The 26729-nt window shown below is 41.4% G+C and overlaps 1 protein-coding gene across 5 annotated transcripts in view; it reads right to left on the bottom strand.

The window, feature by feature from the left end:
- Positions 1 to 15938: 15938 nt before the first annotated feature.
- Positions 15939 to 26729, bottom strand: part of WFS1 (wolframin ER transmembrane glycoprotein) — a 36571-nt gene continuing 25780 nt past the window's right edge. For all 5 annotated transcript variants that reach the window (XM_052780522.1, XM_052780519.1, XM_052780520.1 and 2 more), the window contains exons 4-8: positions 26099 to 26243; positions 25104 to 25274; positions 24358 to 24438; positions 20333 to 20478; positions 15939 to 18663 (exon numbers count right to left, since the gene is read on the bottom strand). In XM_052780522.1, coding sequence (XP_052636482.1) covers positions 16855 to 18663; positions 20333 to 20478; positions 24358 to 24438; positions 25104 to 25274; positions 26099 to 26243 — 2352 coding nt within the window. In that variant the 3' untranslated portion in view covers positions 15939 to 16854. The remainder of the gene's footprint in view (positions 18664 to 20332; positions 20479 to 24357; positions 24439 to 25103; positions 25275 to 26098; positions 26244 to 26729) is intronic.

Genomic DNA, 26729 nt, shown 5'->3' with positions numbered 1-26729 from the left:
GCCCCCTTCCCTAGACAGAGATCCCAACTGCTTGGCTTCCTTACCCTCTAATTCCACACTACTAGCCCCATTATCCCAGCATCGGAGCAGCCAGGTAACAATGTGCTCACCTGGGTGGCGGCTAAAATCTTTTCGCATGTCATGCAACTCACTCAGGGATAGAGATCGGGTAATTATTTCAGGTTCTGCCTCTTCCTCCTGTTCTCGCGATGACCCTGGTTCATCTTCATCTCTCACTAAGCGAACTGATTTCTTTGTGTGTTTCTTTTTCTGTACAGGGGCAACTGATACTGGCACAGGTTGGTTCTCTGGTTTAGCTGCAGTATTTGTCACTGAGGTTGGGGTAGCCACACTGCCTGTTGCCGGGGTAGGGGTAACCACGGTGCCTGTTGTCGGGGTTGGGGTAGCCACGGTGCCTGTTGTCCCGGTTGGGGTAGCCATGGTGCCTGTTGCCCTGTTTTCCATCTTTTCCCCCTGAGGGTGCTGCCTAATATCAAGCAGTGTTTGGTAGATACTGGCCAGGGCCCAGCACAGTGCAGTGACTTGTACATCTTTGGAATAGCCACAGCATTTTTCTTTCAAATTTTCTACCACTTCATGAGGGTTCTGTAGTTGTTCGGGAGTGAACTTCCAAGCCACTGGAGGTGAGAAGTTCTCTAGATACCTGCCCATATCCTCCCACATGCCGTTCCACCCATGAATATCCAGCTTTGGGGCAGATCTCTGGGTGGTACTCTTAAAGAGCCTTTTTGTAGCCCTAAACAAGACCTGAAACATACTCAGGAGGCATAGCACTAACAGCACACTGGCTTGCGCATCCCAAGGATATTCAAAATTCTCAAAAGCTGTTGTAATTAGTCAGAAGGAGAGAAGGGAGGTGAACGGACGGGGGGAAGTATCCCCCCCTAACTTCCCCATGGATTGAGTGTAATTACCAATAAAATCCGATAGAAGGTGCCCAAAGTATGGAAATTATATCACTGCCTCATACAGATACCAGCTTAACCTCATGACCAGTGATGTAATCATTTCACAAGTCGACATTGCCCAGTACAGCAAAATGATAATCCCAATCACTCTCCCAGAGGTGAGAAACGTAACTACAGGCAATACATAGAGCATATAAGAACTTACAAAATGCCACCATATAAACAAATGAATCAACATTGTGACTAACATCTATTTATCTAATATAAGAAATGCGTATGACAAATTTGTTTCAACATGCTCTGGCCAGATCTGTTGTTATCTCAACCCTTCATGCCCCACGTTGGGCGCCAAAAAGGACTGTCGTGGTTTCAGCCCAGCCGGTAACAAAGGACCACGCAGCCGCTCGCTCACTCCTCCCGCCCCTCTCCGGTGGGATAGGGAGGAGACGGAGGAGAGAAAAGAAAAAAAAAAACGGAACCTCGAGGGTTGAGACAAGGGCAGTTTACTGGGACAACACAAAAAAAAGGTTACAACAACAACGGTACTAATGAAAGAATATACAAAAGGAGTGATGCACAGTGCAACTGCTCACCACCCAGAACCCGACGCTCCACCACTTCCCCCACCGAAAGTCGAGAGCGCTCCCTCCAGCCCGCAACCCCCTTTTATATACTGAGCATGATGTCACATGGTATGGAATAGCTCCTTGGCTAGCTCAGGTCAGCTGCCCCGTCTATGCCCCCCCACCTCCCAGGTTCCTGTAAAAATTAACTGTATCCCAGCTGAACCCAGGACATAGCCCAAGATGGACTTCAGGAGATTTGAGTCTCACTCTCCTACAGATGGAATAAGAGACATATGCAATGTGAAGGGGGACACACAATCACAGGGTAAAAAAATGGCATTAGTGTCATCGCTGGCCAGGTTGGAGACCTTCCAGTGCAGCAGACCATGAGGGCACTTCTGGGATGTGTCCAGGCCTGACCTCCCAAAGGAGACAGACATTGGCCCAGGTGACAAACCAGAGGGCTACCAGCAGAGCAGCATCCCTCTTTCCCCCCACCACTCTCTTTCTACCTCTACCCTGGGGGAAAATAAAAAAAAAAAGAAAAAAGAATTAAAAAAAAAAGCTGTCTTGGCATACACACTTGAAGCTAGGAAGGCATTCACTTCCCAGTCCAAACTGATGCCTGACCCTCCACGGTCATCGTGATGCTTGCCCCAGATCTTGGGCTTTTCTTTTGAATCTCAGTCTAAGGCAGATAACCCTGCCTGCGTGCGCTACACAGAGCCCCGGGGGGTGAGAAACTGCCTGGCCATCAGCACACGCGAGTTACACACTGAAAGGCTAAGTCCTTTTTTCTGGATGCAGACCAGAATAAATTTGCCTCAGCTGTTAGATTAGGCAGTGTGTGTTGCTTTGCACAGCTCTCTCAGAGCTTACATGCTAATTTTTTTCCCCCCTTTTTGGGAAGACACAGTCAATCCCACTCATTTAGATGGACAAATACGACTAGGCACTGAAGAGAGAACTCTCAGCTGAAAATCAACACGTCAAGCAATATACTATTTACCTTTCCCGTTTCCCTTTTCATCCCTAAATACCCAGTAGGAGCAGGAGCCAGATGGCTAACTCTTATGCTTTTGAAATTTTCACACGCATACTTAGTAGCTGCATACGGCAATTTAACCCTTTATGGTTTTTTGGGGGGGATATTGGCATGAGCCACCTGCTTCTCCTGTTTGCAGCGAGCAAGTTGTCTTGCTTTCAGGCAGAGTTAAGTCCATTGGAGCCTTCCAATGTTGTGGTTATTAATCCCTAATGAGAGGGCAAGTATAAGGATTGTTTGCCTTCTATGTCCAATTTTCAGTAACATTATTATCATCAATTTGCTCCCACTCCCAATAGTAATCCTTTTCCATTTGCAGGCTTCTCAGCAAATTGCATTAAGTCTAAAATTAGAGCATGAATTCACTTATCTTGCTCATGTGGTAGAACCACAGAAGGGAACAGGATTACTGGAGTGGGTGAGATTCAAAAATTTGGGCCTAATTTTATAAGATGCTTGGGACAGTGTATGTTTCTTTAGTTTTGTGAAGCCATGAAACAGTCTAGATATTCTGTACGGGACAGTTTGCCATGTGTACTGGAAAGGTTTGCTTTCAGAGTGCACCATGAGAAAGCTTTTCTTAGAAGCGAATTTTCTTTTTGCTTTCTCTCTGAAGTTGGACGAGGATCAAACTTTTATTCACGTGAAAGTGAACACAACTCTTTAGGCCATTAGAGATCCTAAATCTGGCCCATGATGCAAAGCATTTCATGTGAAGCACCTGACTGAGAAAACTCCTCAGTTCTCTCAGCTATAAAAGCTGCCATGACTATGGATCAGCCAGGCAAGGTACAGCTAATTACTTGTCTTGCCGTTTGCCAAGTGGAGACAGTCAATGAGTAGGACAAGATCCTTAAACCAACAATTCCATTAAGCAATTATTTTAATTATCATGGTGACACTATATATTCTTTTTATAACGTGGCCACTAAGAAGAATAAAACCTACAAAGGTGACTCTATGAAAAAATGCAGGGTGGTTTTCTGGACAGCCACTCCTTGTTTTAACACTAGTACTAATCATGGTAGTAGCATGTGTGTGTCTCATGCAGCAGCCTGATCCAAGATATCTCAACAGATTCCCAGGCAGATTAACTTTAAATACAGGACCAAATTCTTCAACTGGTAATAAACTGACTGTCCTCTAGGGAGAAGAGTACTTAGCTCGGAGAACTCCAGAAACCCCATCACCACCTTCTGTGGCTTCATCATCATTTCTCCAACAGGAGGAACAACTCTGGGGAAAAATTCACTGTAAATTATAAATAGTAAGTAATTGAAACTGGAATTAGGGTGTCAGATTGGGAGCAACAAGGTTGGTATTCTTCCATGCTCTACCTGTAAAATAATTGCTGCCCAAGCAGGACACCAGCATCAGACCCCACTGTCAGTAACTTGTGCCAACATCCGAGCCCCGGCAGGCTCGTGCTTTCATTTCTCCTTGGTGAGGCTTGAACACCCCCAACAGCTCTACTAGGTGCCCTGGACCAGGCTCCTTCTCACTTCAGTGGGAAGGTGCAGAAGGAAGCAGAGATTTCCCTTAGATAGGAGAGATACTGGCGTTGCGATCTGTTTACGATACAGGAGACAATGCTCTCAGTAAATTTATGCACATCTCGGATTGTCTCTTCTCAGACTGGAAGAGGTGGGAAGGAGAACGTTGCCGGTTCAATTACCATCCTCTGACATCTATGCTAACACCTCTCTGAGACGAACAGCTGCACTCTCTGTTTCTCACAGCTATTGATCTGCAAACCCAGATAGATGCTGCTGCATCAATTGCACCCTGTCAACACGTTCAAAATATTCTCTGCAACCTTAGCAGAAAAAGACTTACTTTCGAATGAAATGAGAGATAAGCTGCACTATTTTATACCACCTTCCTCCACATATTTTGTGAACAAGTAGGGCTCAGCAAGGCTGCTTTTTAAACTGTTTGGCTATTTTGAGCTGCTATTGTAATATTACTAAAGAATGTCCAGGAATCCAGCGCTACTTTTAAATCTGATATCTCCTAATCACTTTGTAGAGCTGCAGGAAATCTCTCCTTGCACAGCTTATCCCCAAGGCCCTGTCAAACCAGTCCCAAACACAGCCTCTCCCGAGATCCACCCTTCATTATAAAAGCACGGAGAAGGCAGTTCTTGCTCAGGAAGGACAATCACAGCCTGAAGCTATCCGAAGTGGGGACAGAAAGATTTCCCTTTCTCCCTCTACACAGTCTGTCCCCAGTCTTATCCCCCACACCCCCTCGTCGGTTGTGCTGCCTGCCTCTTCTCCCTGCGTTGCCTTTCTTTCCACCTCATCCTATGACTCTCCACATTCTCCCTCTAGCCTCCTCCCTGGGCCAAATCCAGTGGCCAGAAGCCACTAAAACCCCATTGACTCCCACCACTGGACCAACCACAGCAAGCTCTGCAGGCTGCAGGAGCAGTTTCTCGTCGGCATAATGGTAAGTGGCCTGTCATCTCCCTCTCTCTTGAGCTGTCAGAGAGGAAAGCCCGATTTGCCAATATACTATATTTCAAGTGGAAGATTTACAGAATCGGAGACGTTGTATCTTAGCAACCACCAATGCATTAAGAAAAGCAGTTTAACTGTTTAAACCTTCAATTAAAAAAATCTGCCACAAAGAGGCAACTGTCACATATGAGACACAAAGCCCTTCCAGCCGTCCACCACGAGGGACACGACCCCTTACGCACATCCACCTACCAAAGTACCAAAGTGACCCCGTGTGAATCTTCTCCCTTCCCAACATACACGAGTCGGGTGCTGTTATGGCCCGTACCTACATCGTTTGCTCTCTTGCCGGAAGTGAAGTGGAGAAAAGGCATCTTTCTGCAGAGAAACCCTGAGGTTTTGTATATTGGTCTCACCCCCACAGGAGCCAAAGATCTTCAAGAGTTTCCAAGGGGAAATAAAGAAGTCCCATAATGAAAACTCAGAGCAAAATAGGCGCAGGGCTGTGATCACCCTACATGAGATGCTGTGACGCAGTATCTATTCCCTGATTTGTACAACTTAGAAACGCAATCTTTTCCCTGCCAGAGTAACACCTTAATTATCAGTCTTCAGATACACCTTTCTCTCAGTTCTCTTCTTTCAAAGATTTGGGCTAGATGACAGACCGGAGCCAAGGCTCTCTGCTTTACGTAAACAGCCCACACAACAGCTGTTGTGAGGTTTTCTTACCATGCCTCCAGCAAACCTGGATTTCATCCTTGACCTGACAAAGTTATAACAAAACCAACAGGGCTTCTGCAAAAGTTAGTTTTGACAAATCACCATTTTGTCTCTCAAAAACTTTCTGTAAAGGAAGTCTTGTTGGTATTTGTGCACATTATATTCCATTTTACATTACTCTCAACTATCTGATCCGTGTTGTGCAATGACACATTTGCAACAGTGGGATGAACCCCAGCGTACTGCAAAGGGAGCTACTAGGGCATCTTTAGTTTTTGAAAACAAAGGGCTGTGAATAATCCTTCAAAAGCGAGCTGCTTGAGAAGACACTCAGTAGGAGTGGTGCAGAGTCCCTCATCCACAGATATTGAAAATTTTTTGCACAGAAAAGTAGGACTTAACCCATAACCAGCCTCTGAAGGGTGTAGGAGCATGTCTGGCACTGCAAAGAAGGCAGGTGTTTGTATAACCCACAGACTTCATGGGATGGTGAAAGGTGGCAGCCATTGTCTTTCTTGCTCTTGCTTCATAGATGCACTATTTTGGAGAAACTTAATATAATAATTAAAGCAAAATTAAAGCAAAAAAGAAATTCTGCCAGGACAGCTACCGGGCCCAAAGAGTACCCACGCTAAATGAGAACTGTGATATAAGGCACGTGCAGGTACTCAGCACAGCACAGTATATCTGTCTGTGCTTAAAGACTATGTTACTTCTAAGCTGCAAGACAGAAGAGCTGCTGTGGGCTAGAGAAACTTCAGGCTATAGGATTGAAACACTCCCATGGAGATTCACTTTTTAAACAACGATTAAAGATCAATTGAACTGTTACTAGAAGCAGCATTAGGAGAGATTTATGAATCATCCATTTATAACTCTAGGAAAGCACCTTCTGTAAAGAGAAGACTGAAAAATCCATTTATTGCAAAACCATTTGCTGGGCTCATCATCCGTCTGTCACACTGGCGCAGGGGCACATGCACAAACAGCGTGCTAGCCATGGACTGCGTTTCGTGATTAAGTTGGTAAATTCCTTGAACATATTTCCTGCCAGCATGTGCTTTGAACAAATCTAGCACCAAAAGAAAATATGCTTGCTTTGCATTGCATCCTTTTGATTGAATATGTTTTGAACTTGAAGTTTTTTAAAAATAGAGGGCTCTCGGAGTATTCAGGCAGTGATATCCATCCTGACCTTCAGATGGTAGCTTCAGCTTTGATTGTAGACAGATTCTTGATCAGAATTCGGTCTGTAGACTACTTCCAAGCATCTAAGACCTATTAAAATAACATTTCCATTACCTAATTAATTGTTTGAAGCTCTTTTCAGTGGTTATTTATTGAAGTTATAGTTTGTCACCTGAGGCAAGAGCATGGCTTGTTGTCGTGGAAACATCTCTGCTGTCACCAGCGCTGAATAGGGAGGGAGGAACAGGAGAGGGAACTACAGAAGAGGTGCTTTATTGAAATGCCTCACTCTTTAAAGTGAAGAAATTATTTCAGATAAAGACGGGCCACACTGAGATCAACACACACTGATTTCTGATATATTATGGGGTCTGTGGGCTTGGTTGAAGCCCTTTCTAATTTAGCATGACACAGCTCCTGCTGTCAAGCACTGCCGTCTCCTGTGGTTAACAGTAACATTTGCAAGGCTCTTTCTGATGCCAAAATTGCTATTATTGCGGAAAAATCCTGCCACTTTCAAAAACAGAACAAAGTCTCTCTAACAACCTGCTGTCATCTCTGTATTTGATTTGTAAAAGATGAAAATTCAGTCTTTCAGGGCTTCTCCTATCGGCCTTTACCTGGTGTGCGATCTTGACATAACTTTTCTGCTTTCCCTAAATCTTTGCATTAATTTATATCGCAGGGAGATCTCAAGCAAGAGTTGCAGCTGGAATTTCCCTTAAAATCAGCACATCTTCTACCTCAGTTTCAATTAAACTCTGCCACAGACTTTCTCTCTTTCTTATTGTTTGGGTAACAGAAAGTTAATAAAAAGGTTTAAGCTCTGATAAGCCCTGATTTTTTTTTTTTTTTTCTCCCTTCTAACACATGAAGACCCAGGAGAAAACAGAGTTTCCACCAGAAGGCACACCAGGACTGCATGTTGTCACTACTCACATTACAACAGAAGTAAACAATGCAGCTCAATGCTGTCAGATTTATATTAAAAGATCCTAGAGACAGGAACCGTCTCAAAATGCTGCTGAGCTGCAAAGCAGCCAGACTGCGCATTTCACAAGTTTGCTGTGCACTGTTTCATATACCGTCAGTTTATCATTACACAGGATTTTATCACAAGGAAAATAATAGAATTTTTTTTCTCCATTTTCATAGTCTTGGATTGCAGACACACTCTGCAGCGATGACTTTGCTAGTCATTTGTGTAACGTTCATTGTAACTGGTGGGGAATTGGTTCTACCAGTGGTTATCTATTTTTCCTAAAAGATTTTTTCTAATTGCCTTTCCTTTCCGAAATGGAGTAAAACCAGAACCTGATTCTTTTGTTCCTTGGCGGTGCCCTCTGGAGACAGCAGCAGAGGGAGAGAAAATGCAGGGTGAGCCTGGAGTGCCATCTGATGGCACCGAAGGCAAACCACACAGGTGATGTGCTTACCAGCGAAAGGACACGCACGTACCCTGCGCCAAACTGGAAAGTACCATTTTCCTGCAAGAAGTACTGAATCGATAAAGCAAACAAGCACACAGAGGCTCCAGACACAAATGTGCTCTCTCTGGAGGTTAATGAACCATACATAATGGCTAGGCAGTACCCCTAAGTGAGGACAAGATTAGCTAGACTGTATTATTTCCTAACTTTTTAAAGAACATATTGAAGAAGTACAATTCATCAACAGTTGGGCGATGACTTGTACTGTGACGCTTTTGGCATCCTACACCAAACTGCAGATGAGAACTAAATCTCTGCCAATAATTAAGACTGGAAACATGAATTGTTAATTACCTTTGTACATCATTCACTGATGTCTCCATAAAGCCAGTGCAGATGTCACTAACATTGACTAATCCAGCCTCATAACAAATGAAATGCCAACCAAAATAAAGCTACAAGCTTTGCTATAAAATGAAGGGATTTTATGTCAAGTTTACTTTTTAGCCCATGAAGAGCACTTTCTCTTAAAACTTAATTTGTTTTTCTAAAATGTACACTAACATGTAATTATAAGATTCAAGAATAGGGTTAAGAGAAATATCACCTGTCATAAGAGTAGGAATAAAAGCAGATGCACTGGCGACACCACAGAAACTCAACTGGAAATGCAGCAGCTGTGGCACAAGCTGTGGCGTGGCTGCCCTGTGCCTCGGATGGAGCTACGGAGGATGCCAGGGAAGCGTTTTGTGGCAGAAGAGAGGGTGCACCCCCAGGACTCCAGAGTCTGCACAGCAAGAGCTCACAGTGGTGTGATCTGTCTCCACTTGGGGCAAATTGCCAGCCCTTACACAAAAGCTTTTCTCCCTAGCTTTGGTGCTGTGAGCCTCACGGGGTCTGAGATGGCACCGGTCTAGAGGTAGAGGCTGCTTTATATTTCTCCATGGAAGAGCAACAGATGTGCAAGCTAATGCTGACACATCAGTTCTAGAAATAGGTGAATTATTTCATTGCGTAGGTCAAAAACTCCGCTTCCCACTTATATTAAGACGCAGGATAGAAGATTTTAATATGACAACATTCTGACCACCATATACCCAGGCAACAACTTATGTGCAAATCTACTTCAAGTTATTCTTCATAGAGTGTAATCATTTAAAACCCCTCCCTCTCCAAGTCAAGTGAACTTTGCAGTCTGACCTCATGAGCAGAGGATGCAGCTAAAAGCTGCAAAAAAATAAATTACATGACATTAGTGTCACATGTCATTGTGTCAAACAGGAGTTTCCCAAGAGCAACCCACTGCACCACTTGCTCTGCTTTTATATTATATTTCTCCTATTGCCAAGTGTTCATTTGTTTGTTTTTCAGCCATGCTCTGTCTAGCTCCCAAACTTGTGTTGTGCATGGACTAAAGTGGCTTTGGAGGTGTGATGCTTCTATTTCACAAATCTACAACATTCACACCACTCAAGCAATAAAGGTAAGTACTGAGAGGAGTATTCTCACCGACTAATTTCAGGCACTGCAGAACATCCTAAATTAAGACTCCATCTATACAGTCTGTAGAACAAGACAGGCTGTGTTGGGGAAACTCAAGCCATCTGAGAGTTTCCTCTCCAAATGGCCTCTGAAAAAAAACCCACAACCCTGATGCACATTATCTAGAGAGTAAAAGGAAGATACCAGCACCTTAAAAAGATGCCATGACTAGAACAGAAGTTGCAACAGAAAAATTTTGCCAGGAGCGACATCCCTGCACCAGCTGGGAGCAGGAAAGGCCCATGCTAACTCCCACCTTCTGCACGCAGGAGCAACAGGGCTTCTGGCCAGGATCAAAGACCTCCAGGTGTTGCCATCAACAGACGATGTCCCAGCAGAGAGCTTCTATCAGCACCGGACCCAGGACAACAGAGACCTCGGCACACCGTGGCACTGGAGTAGGCATCTCTGCATGTAACCTGGCCCAATTTTTATTACTGGTGGCAGGTGGGAAAGTTCAAAACTAATTGAACGCTACCTCCCTTGGTAAATCTATCCCCCATCACGCTGGAGCAGTCAAAAACCTTTGGGTAGAGCCCTCTTTTCTCTCTTTGTAATGGGGATCTGTAGAAGGAAGGAGGATGCAGCAGGCTGTAAATGTGTCGGGGCAGGCGATCCAGCCAGATCCACCACAGGGGACAGATAGTGTTTCTGCTGCAGCTAGCGTGAAGCGAAGTGAACCATCTTCAACCAGGTAGTGGCACCGGTCTCCAGGACTGCACCTATCAACCTAAGTCAGGCTGTGAACGTCTGGGCTGCCAAGTCATACTTGAATTATTAGTGTTGTCACTGCCCTGGAAGCATATCTTCATTTTTTTGTGAGTTTGAAGGTAGCGGCCTACTGTCTGGAGACAACTGTAGGAAAACTGCATGTTCTTCAGCGGGAGTAGTGGGAATGCACCAGAGGACACTAGAATTTCACTGCCTTATTTTCCTTGTTGCAAAGTGAGAGAGATAAGGAGGAATTCACATCCCAACCCACAGGTCATCTGGGAAACAGGGAGAGGGGAGTTGGGGCTAAAAGAGTTTACCAGATGGCAAAGGTCAGGGAGGGACAGCTAACATCTAAACCCGAGGACACGCTGCTTTGGCAGGAAAGCTCTAGGGGCTTGTTTACGTGGGTGTGGGCAAACTAAAGTGCCAGGTGGCTTTGCTGCAAAAACAACATATGTACTCACTGTATATATCATACACAGATATTCCCCACATTATCCATGCACTAGGCACGCAACTGCTTCTTGGCTAAAAAGCTGATTATCAGTAACCTCCTGCTCTTTTGTTTCTACTGTATTTCTACTGTATTTTGGGAAGAGTGATTGTATATACACACACACACACACATACTTTTTCAGTAGGATTGCAAACATTCTCAGTTTCATCATCAACAGTCGCAGCCCCTCAGAGGAAACACCCCAAGTAACTCAGTACTTAAATCAGAATGAGCAGTAAAACACATCACTTATTGCACAAATTTAAATGAACATTTTTGTCAGATGAAAATGCTGAAATGAGTATTGTGAAGCTGCAATCACAGAAGCTGCTTCCTGTAGCTGTCAGTGGGAAGATATATATCCTGTATGTTTCCTTCTATACTCATGTAAAATATTTTGTAAAGGAAGGTTGCAAGCAGTGTTTCTATGTTCCCATCCTGGTTCAAAACCTGAAGTCAAAGTTTATTAGAGGTGATGAAAACGCAAGTTTTCTCAGTGCTGAACATCCCTCCTTAATGGGAAGGTGATTTCCACATCAGGCTATAATTTGTAAGAGGAACTTGCAGGATGCTAAAGTTGGGTTTTTTTTTTTCCGGAATAAAAGCTAATTAAATCTTTTGAGTGATAATATGGAAACAAATGAACCAGCTTAATTAATGCATATAAACAGTAATGTGATTTGGTTGTTGGGTTTCTGGGTATCCTATTTGCATTTAAGTAACATTTGCATCTATGCAGGAAGTTGTTAGAGCAGATATATATCTCTTTGCAAGTTGATGGGTTCCACCTGATTTTTGCTGCACAGATTAATATTTTTCCTAACTTAATGATTGAGTAGCCGGTTTTCCTTCGTATCTATCTGCTGTTCAAACAATTGCAACTGTGAAGCTGAGATCAGAGCACAGCCTCTTTTAACCTCCTTCAGTTGTTACTGAACACAACCCTTACCCTAAAAGGCTGCAAAGGATTTCAAATGTATTAAGAAAGTATTCATAACCTTGAACGTTCTTTTGCCTTTTTCACTGGAAATAAAGAAGCCCAAAGGCCGACAGACATGGGTGTGCTCTAGAAGGTGGCCTATCATTTTATGTCAAAGGCTCAAGTTCACCAGCTGTGTAGGAATGTAAGAAAGTACAGCGCTACCCCAATGGTAGCATTCTTATTACCCTGTATTACAAAAAATAGTAAGCAAATTTACAGTTAATAATAGCTATTTTATGGCACTTAAGACCAGTTAGTTCTAGGAAATAAAACCACATGTAATTCCTACAGATCTACTGACTTCCTTCTCTGGAAGTATAATCTCTTTGCATTCTTGCCTACTGCAAGAGGCTGTTAGTCATTACAGAGTGGGCTCTTAGATTATTCAGAATTTCTATATGTGTTTTGTTGTTTTTCTTTGCTTATAGAAGAATGTACCAGTTTGGCAAACAAGCAGTACTTTTTTGTGTTACTTTGCGGATGAAATTCAAATAATGAATATTTACTCTAAATTCTGTATATTCAAAATGTTAAAGCTGAGCTTACAGAAGAACAGCTGAACCTAATTTAGATGTGTCAATAGCCATGTAATATCCTCCTCCTCCTCTTCAGTTAATTAATACTAATTCAAAAGACTGAATTACCAGCCTAGAGAAAGGGCACCTATCTTTGGAACTGTTTATAATTCACCACATCTTAAAAACTGAGTAAGAAAATAATAAATGTAGGATTAATTGAGTAATTAACAGCAGCTGCCACATTCTGTCTCTCTCCTTTCCAATCCAGAAGATGGACTGGTTTGGAATATAGAGCTGTAGCACGAGTGGAACAAAGTTATTTTGTGCTCTGTTTGCTTGCAAGATGTGAAGTAGAGAGAAGCACCCTTTGCAAAAACACCTTGCCTGGAATTGCAATTGCTTATTAAGTATTAGCGACTTTGTGCTTGTCAGCTAAGGTACTATTTAGAGAGAAAAGATTTATTTGCTAAAGGTTTCAGAACACTGAACACTAGACCAACAAGAAAATGGAGTACCTATCCATCATGTTACCGTTAACGTATCCTCTTTTTCCATAAAAATATAAAAGCATCAAGAAGGAACACTTGAGAACTAGCATTAAAGGGCATTACTTAAAGGGCATTACTTAAAGGTCTTGAAGTCAAATTTACCTCCTCTTTCCCTTTCAGATACACGGAAGAGCTGAAAATATATGGAAAATGACCTCCTACGTGCTGGTGTTCAAAACTTTCCACCTCTTTTGGAAAGAAACAGCTGACAAATCCAACTGTCCCCATCAACCTGTCACTTCAGAGCACGTGAATTATCTTTCCCAGGATCTAGCTAATTCAGGGGTTGTTTTTTGTATAAGTCCATAAAGGGGAATTGTATAACTTGGAATCTGACCAATATTGGTATCAATATCCTTGAGGGAGCTCCCCTCCTCCAAGAAACTAGAGTGTTTTAGCTAATAATTCCAAGTTTGCAAATGTAATAACAATTATATGCCAATATCCCCTAATAATGTCCTCAGAAAAGGCTGAAATAGAAGTGTCAGACTTGTTGTAGTTAAGCCTTATAATGATATTATGTTACAGATGGGAACTGAGGTACCTGGATTAACCCTTTTGTCTGGTCTTAAAAAGCAGCTCTTTCCAAAGAAATCAATAAAATACTCTCTCTCTTCTTGCAAGACTTTCCACATCTGACTTCAGTCAATTTGTCCTTTTCAGGATATGTAATAACTTCTTCAAAATGCACCACGGTAAGTTAGTAAATTGACATCCTTACAAAAAGTAAAAGCTAAAAACAGAAGACTTTTTAACATTAGTTCTGAATACCAAGACTGTTGCCTTTTTTCTCCTGACAAACATGAATAGAAATTTCACAATTATGTGTATATAAAGGAAAAAAAGTTTAAAAAAAAAAATTTTGTGCTTAAATTTCAGACCCAGGAAGAATGTTTAGATATTTAAACAGAGCCTATGGATGTTCTAACAGAAGGAGGGAAAAGGGCTAAGTTTGGCTTACTTCCAGCCAGAATGGGACCAGGTAAGAGAAACTATGACAAGATTTGCATTCACCTGCCACCATTTCTTTTCCCCAGGTGGAAAGAGAGAGATGGCTGACAGTTTTCAAAACTAGAAGCACCCGGAAGACATGATTCTACTTCATAGATTTTAATGGGCTTAAACGCGACTACGTGGCTTTGGATGGTGGAGGCTTCTGCTCTGCAAGATCAGGCTTGGCTCACTGCCTGGGAACCGGGCAGCACGCCTGGAGGTGCCTTTGGCTTCTTCCCAACTGCAGCCCAGGGTGATGTTCAAGAGGGTGCTTCTTGTTGGAGTGCAGCCAAATGCCTCGTTTTTCCCCAAAAGTTTCCCCTTCTCTATCAAGAGTTTTCACTGATAACACATCTCCCCGCCCGCGGTGATGACTGATCTGCAAAGGCAAAAAAGAATCTAATGCAGGATCAGTGGAGTAGTGTATTGGATTTGTGTGGCAAGGTTTTGGTAGCGGGGGGTACAGGGGTGCCTGCTGTAAGAAGCTGCTGGAAGCCTCCCCTGTGTCTGACAGAGCCAATACCAGCCGGCTCTGAGATGCACCCACTGCTGGCCAAGGCCGAGCCAAGCAGCGATAGTGGTAACACCTCTGTGATAACATATTTAAGAAGGAAAAAAAAGTTGTGGGATGGACAGAAACAGCAGCCAGAGAGAGGAGTGAGAACATGTAAGAGAAACAACCCTGCAGACCCCCAGGTCAGTGAAGAAGGAGGGGGAGGAGATGCTCCAGGCGCCGGAGCAGAGATTCCCCTGCAGCCCGTGGGGAAGACCATGGTGAGGCAGGCTGTCCCCCTGCAGCCCGGGGAGAGAGGACCCCACGCCAGAGCAGGGGTATGCCCAAAAGAGGCTGTGACCCTGTGGGAAGCCCGCGCTGGAGCAGGCTCCTGGGAGGACCTGTGGCCCCGTGGAGAGAGGAGCCCACGCTGGAGCAGGTTTTCTGGCAGGACTTGTGACCCCGTGGGGGACCCACGCTGGAGCAGTGTGCTCCTGAAGGACTGCACGCCGTGGAAGGGACCCACGCTGGAGCAGTTTGTGAAGAACTGCAGCCCATGGGAAGGACTCACATTGGAGAAGTTCGTGGAGGACTGTCTCCCGTGGGAGGGACCCCATGCTGGAGCAGGGGAAGAGTGTGATGAGTCCTGCCCCGGAGGAGGATGAAGCAGCAGAAATAACGTGTGATGAACTGACCATAAACCCCATTCCCCATCCCCCTGCTCCGCTCAGGGGGGGTTAGGTAGAGAATCCGGGAGTGAAGTTGTGCCCAGAAAGAAGGGAGGGGTGGAGGGAAGGTGTTCCGAGATTTGGTTTTGTTTCTCACTACCCTACTCTGGTTGATTTGTAATAAATTGAGTTAATTTTCCCCAAGTTGAGTCTGTTTTGCCTGTGACGGTAATTGGTGAGTGATCTCTCCTGTCCTTACCTCGACCCACAAGCTCTTTGTTATATTTTCTCTCCCCTGTCCAGCTGAGGAGGGGGGAGTGATAGAACGGCTTTGGTGGGCACCTGGCATCCAGCCAGGGTCAACCCACCACAAGTAGTCAGGGAAACAGTGTGATGTATCTGTGAAGTACAGTCATCCAGTGGCCAAAAAAGGTAGTAAGTTACAATGAAAGCAGGGGTAAGTAGTACCTGTAGATTTCACAGCTACAAAAAGTTCACCTGGCATACTCTGATTTTACTGATAGCTTTAAATAACGTGAAGTACAACCTCAAGTATCTCACACCAGAACATTTTAAACATCCTAAATTGTATTTTTCAGTGAAAGCTATTATCAGTGCAACATAAACAACTGCTCACAATATCAAAGCATAAGGAACAAATGTTGTACCTGTTTAATTCAAGTTTGTATTTTATGTTTATTTGCACAATACAAATCATTAAACAAACATTTTATTTCAGTTTCCACTGTAGACTTTTAGGTACTATTTTCAGTTGCTTTGGCTTGACAGTTACTGGTACCATCCAAATACCAGACTTACTCTCTGGTGTTTGTCCTTCACACACCAGCATGGATTATACCTTAGTGTCATAGATGTAGCTATCATAACCAATCAGAACAAATAGCATATTTTGTACAGGTTATTTAATGCAAAATGGAAGCTTGAGGACTTTTTACAACCTTGCTGGGGTGTGAATGGTGTGCCCTTTCAAAAAACATTAAGGTCACTATCTTCTGGACAAATAGTGGAACAATGAGTTCTGTACGCAGATATCACCAACCAGGTACTGACTGTAAGATCACTTTTTTCTAGAAAACACCAAATAAATACAAGCAATATATGCAACCTAAGCTATTGTCAGCTACCTATTCTAAATCATACCTGTGAAAATACAAATGGGCACATTGTGAATATTTAAAGTGCTTTTAACATTGAGCAAGTGAATGCATCTAGTGTCGTACCACAGGCAAATATATATCCATTTTGGACAAAATAGTCTCCATGCAATTAATCAGCAGCAATCTCCTGCATTCATTTATAATATTAAACTAGTATATATTACTTCAGTCATACAGGGTTTAAAGTCACGATACAGTGTGTACACTTACAAAACTCAAACAATGCTCTACATTAGCATACATTTTCAGCATTGCTACAGCAAGGTGGTTTGTTGGGTTTTTTGTTGTTTTTTTTTTTTTTACCTTTTAAGCCGCCAAACCTTTGGTAGTGTAAATGCAGCGTACACTGAAGATACCACTGAACCAATATGAGAGCTCATTACGCAGCTGACAGGAATGGGAAGAAGAAAAAATCAAAAGCGAATTTAATGGCTTTATGCACTGTGCTCCTCCAGTCATGCTCTATTTTCACATGCCTACCTGCAGGTAGGAGTTTAGACATGCAATTCAAGCAAGTGATTGCTTTCAGTTCAAAGACAGGCCATTTACTGCCAAGACGACCCTCCAGAATTGTGCTGAATTCAATTATACTTCCTTGCCTCAAGTTCAACAACACTTTTTTAAACTCATTGCTTGCCTTCAGCACAATATCTTTGGTTATATCATCCTCCTCCATAGACTTGGTTCCATTTTTGCTACTGAAAGGCATGCCCACTGTTATTTCAAATTTGTACCGATCAAACATTTTCATGTGGCAGTTATGCTTTGTCAAATACTTGAGACGACACAATTCTTCCTCCTCCATTGTAACATTTTTGGGGTCACAAAGAGGGTAGGTTTCACCATACAAGCATCTCATCCAATCGCCAATAAAAAGTGGAAGCATATTTATTGCAGATTCTGCACTGTTGTCGATTTCTGTCACACGTACATATTTGAACCGCCCAGTCCATGTCACTCTGTGTCCTTCCAGGTGACTACATAAAATCTGAGTACGGGCCATGTTAGTCTCCTTCCACGACCGGGGTCCACAGAGAAAAGCATACTGATTCCATGTCAAGGTAGAGTTGTAAACTTTCATTCCCTCTGATCGATACACATAGAACCAACAGAACAACACTACAGCTGTAATCCACACCAGAATGAGTTTCACAATTGAGCTTCGAGTGAGGGATTTAACCATTTCAACTACAGAGAAGTTAACTTTCGTCCACCATCGGAAGAGCAAAGGAACAGTACACAAAACCAGAGTCACTACAATTTTCATGAGCTCCAGAGACACAAACCACTTAATGAAATGGATAAGACACATCAGCGCAACACCTACACCTAGCACTGGGAGTGCAAAGAGAAACAGAAAATAACCGACTGATGCACGAACAAGCCCAATGCCAGAGGACTCCCTCAGAATGACCACAGAGAGTTCGCACCACATAAAGCAGACCAGATATGGGACCAGGTAGCAGTAGGTGCCTTTAAAATTCCGTAGTTGTGCCATTCTAAAGAAAAGATAGAACAAGTACAAAAACAGAAGGCATGGGATGCTTACATTTATCACAAAGAAATGGCCTACAGGAACAGTAAAGAAGGTTTTACCTAAGAATTTCAAGTAGCCAAAATTCCCAGGTAATACCTGCAATAGGGATAAGCAACCTGCTGCTATCTCAGTCATTAATGCTCTTCGTGTGTAAGGTTCTGCACATGTGCTTAAACTCATGTAACTGGTCACTGTGAAGAAAACTGAGATGGTAGCTAACTCTGAGCATGGTATACAGTCTTTGCTTGCTATAGGGAAGGAAAAAATGACAAAGAATACCGACATTAAAAAATAAATGTATGGCTCTAAGTGATTCCATCCAAAGTTCACCTCAGCTTGCTCAACATCTAGGTTTGGTTCAAAACGAAGCAGTAAGTCAGTCAAAGCGCGGAAGTTTTCCCAAGCCTTACTGTCCTGAAAAACTTTCAGTGTGCAAATCACCATAGAAATGAAGGACAAATAGAATATGACTAATGGAATAATGAAGGCAAAAAAATCAATTGTCAGATTACTTATGATGAAGAAAAAGATGAGAGCATTGATATGGTGTGTTGGAACAATGGTAGACAGCCAATGCATTCCTGCCTTTGATGCAATGTCTATAAGGTATTCTTTAATTTCCATAATGGCATGAAGCGGATATTTTACAACCTGGAAAGAGAGAAAGAGCATTTTATTTATGAGCAGTTTTGTATCTTTACATCACAGATATTCTTAGCTGAAGCAGTAGCAGTCAGTTGTCTAACCTCAGCTGACATGAAAAGATTTATATTTCAGACAAACGTTGCCAATAAAATGAGATTACTTTGAGATTAGCAGCTCTATTTTGATTAATTCAGTCAGATGAAGCTCAGAGGCGATTTTGATTTCAGGAAAGATATATTTCATTACCTTTGACGCATATAATTAAATGGCTTCCTAGTCAAATATTCTGCTCCACTAACTTCATACCAAAGATAAACTACATGGCTGCAGTCCTGTACTATCTTAAGTCATTACTTAAGCTGTGAGTACTGTAGCTTTAAAGCACTTAACTCTGCCGCTGTTCTGCAAGGATTATGCTATACATTCTGATATGCATATACACTACAGGAAGTAGCGCATATGATTCACATGCACTTACAGGAAGTCTTTACAGCTGTGGTTTATCTTTAAAACAATTCTTCCCAAGCACCTAGGGATGCAGCTGTCAAAATCTGGTTTGTAAGCAGCAGAAATACCTTTCCCTAAACATATAGTAATTATAGTTACTCTTTTAACTCCACAACAGTAACTGTACAGGATCTGAAAATTCTACCTATCTTATGTCCGACAGTCAACAGACAACAGAGGAACTGCTGCATCAAATCCTCTTCCTATGGCCAACCACACACTTTACATAGCATCAATAAAAAGGGACAGGGTTTTTCAAGCAAATATTCAAATATTAGCATCTGCACATTAGAGGCTGCAAACAATCCTCCTTCCCCCATAAAGCCAGTTTTTATGTTTTTCCCAGAACTTACGCTTTTATATTAATTACTTCAAGGGAAAGGCCAAGAATGCTTTAGTGAAGATCTATGCATTATGATGAACTGGGGCAACAAACACAATGACTTGGGCATAAGCCTATTTATTAGCGAAGGTATCCCTGTTCTTCTTTCTAAATGCATTTCTTCCAGAATATTAGTTTTTCAAAAGACTAGGAAAAGACACCCCCCTCCCCCTTTTTTTTTCTCCTCACCCCTACCATATGATAATGGACAACAAAATGACAACAATTATAACAAAAATTCTCATGTCAGCAGCTGGAAACCCCCTACCTTTCTTGAAATTTATACCAGTATTGACTTAATTTTCCCTTCTTCTTTCACTACCTAGGGAAGTATCAGTATAGAAAACCATTGACAGCAAGTAACACTGTTCTTGAATTCCTTTGTAATAGAACCTTTTCACACCTCAAGGCTATGGATAATTTTTCCCACCTGCTTGCTCCTGTTTAAATAAGAAAGATATGAAGCATATAATAACATCTATAATAAAAATATGGCAGTTATGATAAGGACATTTAAATCCTCACTGAGATGTAATGAAGGTAGATTGCCCTCTTCGAGAGAAAACCATTATCCCTTTCTCTTAAATATATGACTCATATATATATGAAACTGTAAACATATATATGAAGTCAAGTCCAAAAAAAAATTATAGCATCAATTCTTGTACTGACCTATATAGACTAAACATGAGCTTTGAGATTCAAGTGCAAGTGTCACCTCCGCCTTGTCTGAAACGCCTAAGTTATGAGCCCTTCAACATAACCTGTTCAGTACTGCCTTTTTACCTTCAGTCGCAGGGGTAACTCTTCAGGAGTCTTCCCTGCCAATTCATCATCTTCCTCTTCCTGCATAATCAGGTTAGATGGGATGATTCCCTTTGCGTACTTCTTGGTAATTTCAACAAAGTCATCCAAAGCAATAAATTTTTTGGCTAAAAGATACAATGAAGACTTTGAGTAAATAGTATCACTACAACACTGTACTGATTACGAGTTGGAATATTAATTTTCTTTCCTGGTATTAAAGAAGATCTACTCTGGGCTTCAAAAACTGAACTACCAATAACACTGGCTTACTTTGCAACTTGTTCTGAGATCTGTGCTGAAAACAACAAGCTGCTTGTGCCAGCAATATATGACTACTCTAAATCTTGTCAGACCAGCAGGTAAATTTATTATACGGGTAAGTAGGGGAACAGAGTGAGTGAATGTAGCTTATCTGCAAGTATTCCAAGGAAAAAAGATTACTGGATTAGGTCACACAGTTTTGAATCATATTCTATTATATCTTTGGTAACTGCTTGAGAGAAATCTTTAACTAACAGCCACATTGAAAAGAAAGAATTGTATAGGAACAGTAATGATTTATCTGTACATTATTAACTGAAAAACTGACCTCCAATTTGGCTTTTAGCAGTCACTTTTCTGAGTTTGGAAGTTACAGACATGTAATTATGGGAAATACCCAATTATTCATATCTACAAGACTAAATATAGATTATGTATAGTGTATTAATTTAATAAGCTACGTGGCTATGCAAAGGGCCTCCCCCAAACTATAATCAACTATGATCTAAAATAAAGAGCCAGCAACAAAATATACTTTGCTCAGTTGTACACAGAGACAAAATTTATCCCTCTGCCCCAGAAGATCTTTATCCACTCCTGTGAGTGGAAAGGAGGCAAGAGGTTACTTCTGAAAACTCTAGGGATGCTGCAAGACAGAAGATGATTTATCCACTGCTTCAAACTCTTTTCATAGCTAGTTGCTTACATTAGCATGGATTAGCTAGTTTCTATGGTAGACAAGCTTGATGTTGTTTGTAAAGGAGGATAATTAACAGCAACTTTTTTCCATACACTAAAGCAAATGACATTGCTGTAGATATGAAAGACTGTTGAATGACAAAAATCTGTAACATGCCTCCTACACGGTAAGTTTAGCTAGTCAGCTGATACAAAGATATGAAAGCTTGCCTGCTTAATACTAGTGTAAGGTTTTAAAAAGACAGAAAACTGCACTGTTTCACTAAATTTAAAATCAGAGGATTACTGGGTTTGAGCCTATTAATTTTTTTAATTTCACAAAAATGCTACATTTATAGAAGTTTTTTATATATATAAGTATTTAATATTGAAAACACTGTAGATACAGAACAAAACAAAGTATTTGTGTGAAGATACCTGCTACAGGAAGAGGGGTGTTAAAAGAATTCAATAGAAAAACAGCAGCTTACAATGAGACTTCTGCTTTAATCTCACAACTTGCATATTGCCTTTTGCTTGGACTTTCTTCTCCCCCCCCACCCCCACCCCCCTTGCATGAACCCGTATGTCCCACAAAATACCATCTGGCATGCCTCCCAAGAAACAAGAAAGGATTTATTTTTGCTAACTATTCTTATCATTCACAGAATGTAAGGTGACATGGCTTGCACAAAGAAATCAGTGAGACTCCTTAGCTGTCTTTGGCAGGGGTTCAAATCAAGCCTAATACCAAATGTGTCATCTAAATTTCTTGTCCTATTGGGACAAAATATACAGTAGTAAGATAGTCTTTTTGGTGTGGGATCAGCAAGCAGACATGCTTAGAACCTTACGAAAATTCCTTAACAGCACTTTTACAGGACCATGGGACATCCTGAGAGGGAAGGAGTTATTAACTTACTATGTATAGATGGCCTATCAAATGTAATGACATGTATACTCTCAGGCACGCAACAACTGTCCATTGACAACATCAGGTCTAATTTTCTGTTCATACCTCCATTAAGGATAGCCCAGATCAGATATCTGCAAACACAGATCTGGCTTAAAAGTGATCTTCCAAGTATTGGTAATGTATTAAAACTGAAGAAAGAATCTTCTGCTGGCAAGATAAATGGAGAAACTCAGTGGATCAGAGAAATAAATGCTGGAGCGTAACAGCTGTCTTGTTCATCCATGAAAAGATAGAAACTCTCTAGAGAAGAGGTAACAGCTTAACTCCTACTTTAAGTGTTTGATGAAAACTTTTCGTTTTTAAATGTTGTTAGTATTTTGTCACCTAGGTGTCTCTTAAATTGATATAAAGAGCCTATGTTGTAGATTCTACTTTATTATTCATAGATTTTTTTTGTCTTCAATTTGGTTATGACAAATTCCCCTGCCTCCCCCATCCACCGTAGAAAAAGAAAAATATGCACATCAATTTCTTCCTACGCTTACATGTAGGTTCATTTACTCTCCTGTTATTTTATCTGCCATTTAAGCCTTTAAAAAAAAAAAAAAAAAAAATTGCCAGTTCCTTTTCTGACACTCTTTGAATTACTGAAGAATCCAGAACAAAATCACTTGCTTTGCACTCACGCTCTATCAGCACGTGCCAGTTCACCTAAGGGATGGAAAGAACACTAGTGCCGTCCAGTAAGCACCAATAATACAACATAGCTCAAATGAACCCAGATACATCCGCATTACAATACGATGACAGGACAATGAAACACAACAGTCTTATCCTTGAAGGGCTATTTCTTCCTTGAAGGGCTATTTCTAGCTTTCCAGAAGTGGCAAACAAGTCACAAGAACAGCTGACCTACTCTCACGGAAGTTTTGATAGGCCCAGAAGCTCGGTCTCCAAAATACTGTTTCTCCTGCCACCTACTCCCTTACTCATATACACAGGCACATGTCCCTCCTCCTCTTTTACTTCTGTGAAAGTTAACGTAAAACTGAAATACTCCACTCTTCTCAGGAATGTTCTTTTCAGAAGTCACCCGCGTAATGAACACAATCCTTGAAGGTAAAGGCCAAACTGACCTAATGAAATGTAAATCTAATCTTTCAAGGAATTTAAACCTGCAAACCCCCAGATTTGGCTCACTAATCCACATAGGACACTTTAGTTAAACGTATTCTCAACTATAGATATATTAGTAAGTAATATGCTTTGTTACATTTAAAAGTGCTCTTCAAGAACTGATCTAGATCGCACATGAACTATTTCATATGACCTACTGCATTTCAAGAAAGTGAGATTTTCCTGACAATGATTAAGTGAACCTTATGTTAGATAATGTTCTTGAAAAACTACACATGCTGCATTGTTTAATTTTCTCAATTTTACAATTTGACTTTGCTCCTGAAGGCCCAGCAGCATATCAGCATTTCTTAGGTATGCAAGGCTAGGGAGAACTTTATTTCAATTTCAAACCCCCACCCCACCATACTTTACAAAACTCACAGATTTGGGTCTCTAAATCTGACCATGTGTGTGTCGAGTGGTTTAATTCTGCCCACTACATGAACTAAGCTGCTCCTCAGTTATGTAAGAAATATCTTGGTGCATCTTTCCTATATAAATTCTTGAACCAATATGAGAAGACAAACATTAATTATAAGGGAATGGCAAACAGAAGCAAGGCAAATAGAATGAGGGATCTATCTGCATTAAACGGTTGTGTAATTAATTCCCTTATTATAATCAGAAAGCTTACTACAGTTTAGAACTAAAAAAAAAAATTATTGAAAGTGCAAAAATTTTTTTTGCTGAATAGACTTGTAAGTGCTGAAAGGGCAAGAATATAAAAATAACAAATGGCATCCAAACTCCTCTTCCTATACTAATCACTGACAAGTTGACTGTAATGGTGATGTCTTCTGTGAGTTCACATGCAGATCAGTTATTTACCTTGCACATATAATAGACACTAGCAGTTTACAGCAATCCAAGCTTGCTACACATTCTTACTCTGGCAGCACAGAATTGCTTAGCAAGCCAAAATAGAAACCAAAACCACAGGCAAAGACTGAAAGCAGCAGCATGCACTCACATTCACTGCTCACTAATCGCTCCAGCATTCTCCTCTGCTTCTGCACCGACTTTGGGACTGGGCCAGGTTGCTTCTCACCATCTGGTTCAATAACAGAAGTTTATGGAAAGTCAAAGCAGTCCATTAAAGTGATCAAACAATAATTGGAATGTTTTTCAAGCTGCAATATCTGGAGAACAGTATTTCCTCAAAGTCAGGGAAAGATAAACATACATATAAACAGGTAAGAAGTGGCTATATAGCTTTCTATACTCCTATTACTGTATTAGAATAGGGAACAGCATTGACACAGCTGTAATGGCAGAGTGAGCCAGGTGTCTTGAAGACTGGGTTTGTAAACTGAAATATCTAGTAAGATATCATCAGGATGACTGTTAAGGCAGGGCTGGGGGGGAAGGGTGGCGGGTAGGGGAGAAAAATCAAACACAGCAAAGCCATAAAAGATTGCCAAGGACAGTGAGTGTTGAATGAAGATACTCTTAATATTTGGTCACTTTTACGAGTCCTTAACTGAATCACAACCTACAGCAAGAGTTGGCGGGCCTTTATGAACTAACTTTATTGGTCCAGAGAGAACAGGTATTGAAAGAGAGTTAGGGTCGTTAACACTGTTACTTTTTCTTAAGTAGATCATACATTTACTGTTATGTCGTGCCTGATTGTTTGTAAAGCCCTTTAGGTTTCCAGCTGTATTCTGCCCGTAAGTCTGTATTTTATCAATACCATAAATCAGTTCATAAACAAACCTTCATTGTCAACTTGCCCGACATTTTCCAGTAGTTCAGAAACTGCTAATTGCTTCTTCTTTTTTGGGTTTAATTTCCAATACATGACTAAGGCAGCTTTCCTCACAGCTCTCTCCAAGTCAGTCTCAGATGATAACTTTTTCACTTCTTGCTCATTCTCAGAAGTGATGCCTCAAGAAAAGAAAAATACATTACATACTATTATCCCACAACCATGCAGAAATGAAAGATTTGCCCACAATTTATTTTCCACAGTTTAGTCTGAAACTTCTCAAGTTTCATTCACATTTTGACCACCTAAGTAAATTACTGAAATGCCCTTCTGTGCCCATTGCTTATCAAAATCTAAATCACATTGCTTAAGTTTAAACTGTACTTCAAAGACTGGGCAAGACATGCATTACCCTTATGTCTTACTTCAATTTTTGAAGTACAGCAGTTCAGGCAAAAGGTGGTGCGCATAAGCATGGGTGACATGTAAAAGGCAGCAAGAATTTAATCAAAGTTGTTTGGGGTTTTTTTCTTGTAAGTAAGAGTTCAGATAGTTGGCAGATGAGAGGAGACCATTCCAAGCATGGGGCGTAGCATGAAGGAAGACGTGAATCTCAAAGTGGGAGAAGACAGTGAAAAGTTAGGAGAGAGGCTGGAGAGGGGCAAAAGAATGAAACAACAGCAGACATGTAGGTGGTGTGTGGTTATATATGACCTTCACGGTCACAGAAAAGAAGCTTCAATGAAAGGTGGGGAGGGGAAGAACAAGCATGAATTCCATGGAGGAATTCAAGCAAATAATTAATATAAATGCTTTTATGAGCAGTATCGGTAATTAATGCTTTTTAAATTACCTATTTGAACAGGCTGTCAGCAACTACTCGCATAATTTTGCCATGGACATTCCCATCATATTTTAACCCCTCTCTTCAGTGTTAAAATGAATATAGTATTATTTCAGATAAAGTGGGAAGCGCAAGGAAAAAGTCTCAGAGAACCCATACCTCTTCTGTCTGCCAGGCATCTACGCAATAGTTTGACAGCTTCTCTTCGACCTTGCTTAGCAGCAAGGATGAACCAGTCAACCGCACTACAATTGTTAAGTTCTTCATCCTCCTCTTCTGCTAATCTTAAGAAGTGTTTCCCCACCTAGAATAAGTAGGGAACAGAATTCCTTCAGTTACTGAAATATACTCTACTCTGTCTCTTTCCTCCCACCCCCTGGAACCCAGCTAGAATAAATTCTCTTTGAACAAAAGGTCAAAACATTTGCTCCTAGCACTAAAGAACATAGCTGTAAGTCAATCTTCTGCAGGGCAAGATCAGTTTCCAGAACTGGAACCAAGAAGGAATCCCAACACATTTTGCCAGGTGAATGAATTAGTTGCCGTGGATCTTCGAGCACCTAGCGGGATCAGGTAAAGCTCCCAGTGTTAAAAGCTTTCTTGAATTCTGAAAGTTTTCTTGAATCCTTTTACTCCTATAAGAATGGTCAGACAACACTGCTACCCTCATTTTAGAAACACAAAAATTAAATGTAATAACCTGGTGCCAGTAACATTCAGAAATTCAGATGAAGTTATTGACAAAGGGCCTTGACACAGAAGGAGGCTTCAGCAGTGAAATCCCTGACTC

This window comes from Harpia harpyja, chromosome 2 (genome assembly GCF_026419915.1).
Source record: "Harpia harpyja isolate bHarHar1 chromosome 2, bHarHar1 primary haplotype, whole genome shotgun sequence".
Taxonomy (NCBI): Eukaryota; Metazoa; Chordata; class Aves; order Accipitriformes; family Accipitridae; genus Harpia; species Harpia harpyja.
The sequence above is the reverse complement of the archived record's forward strand: the minus strand, read 5'-3'. Positions and strand labels throughout refer to the sequence as shown.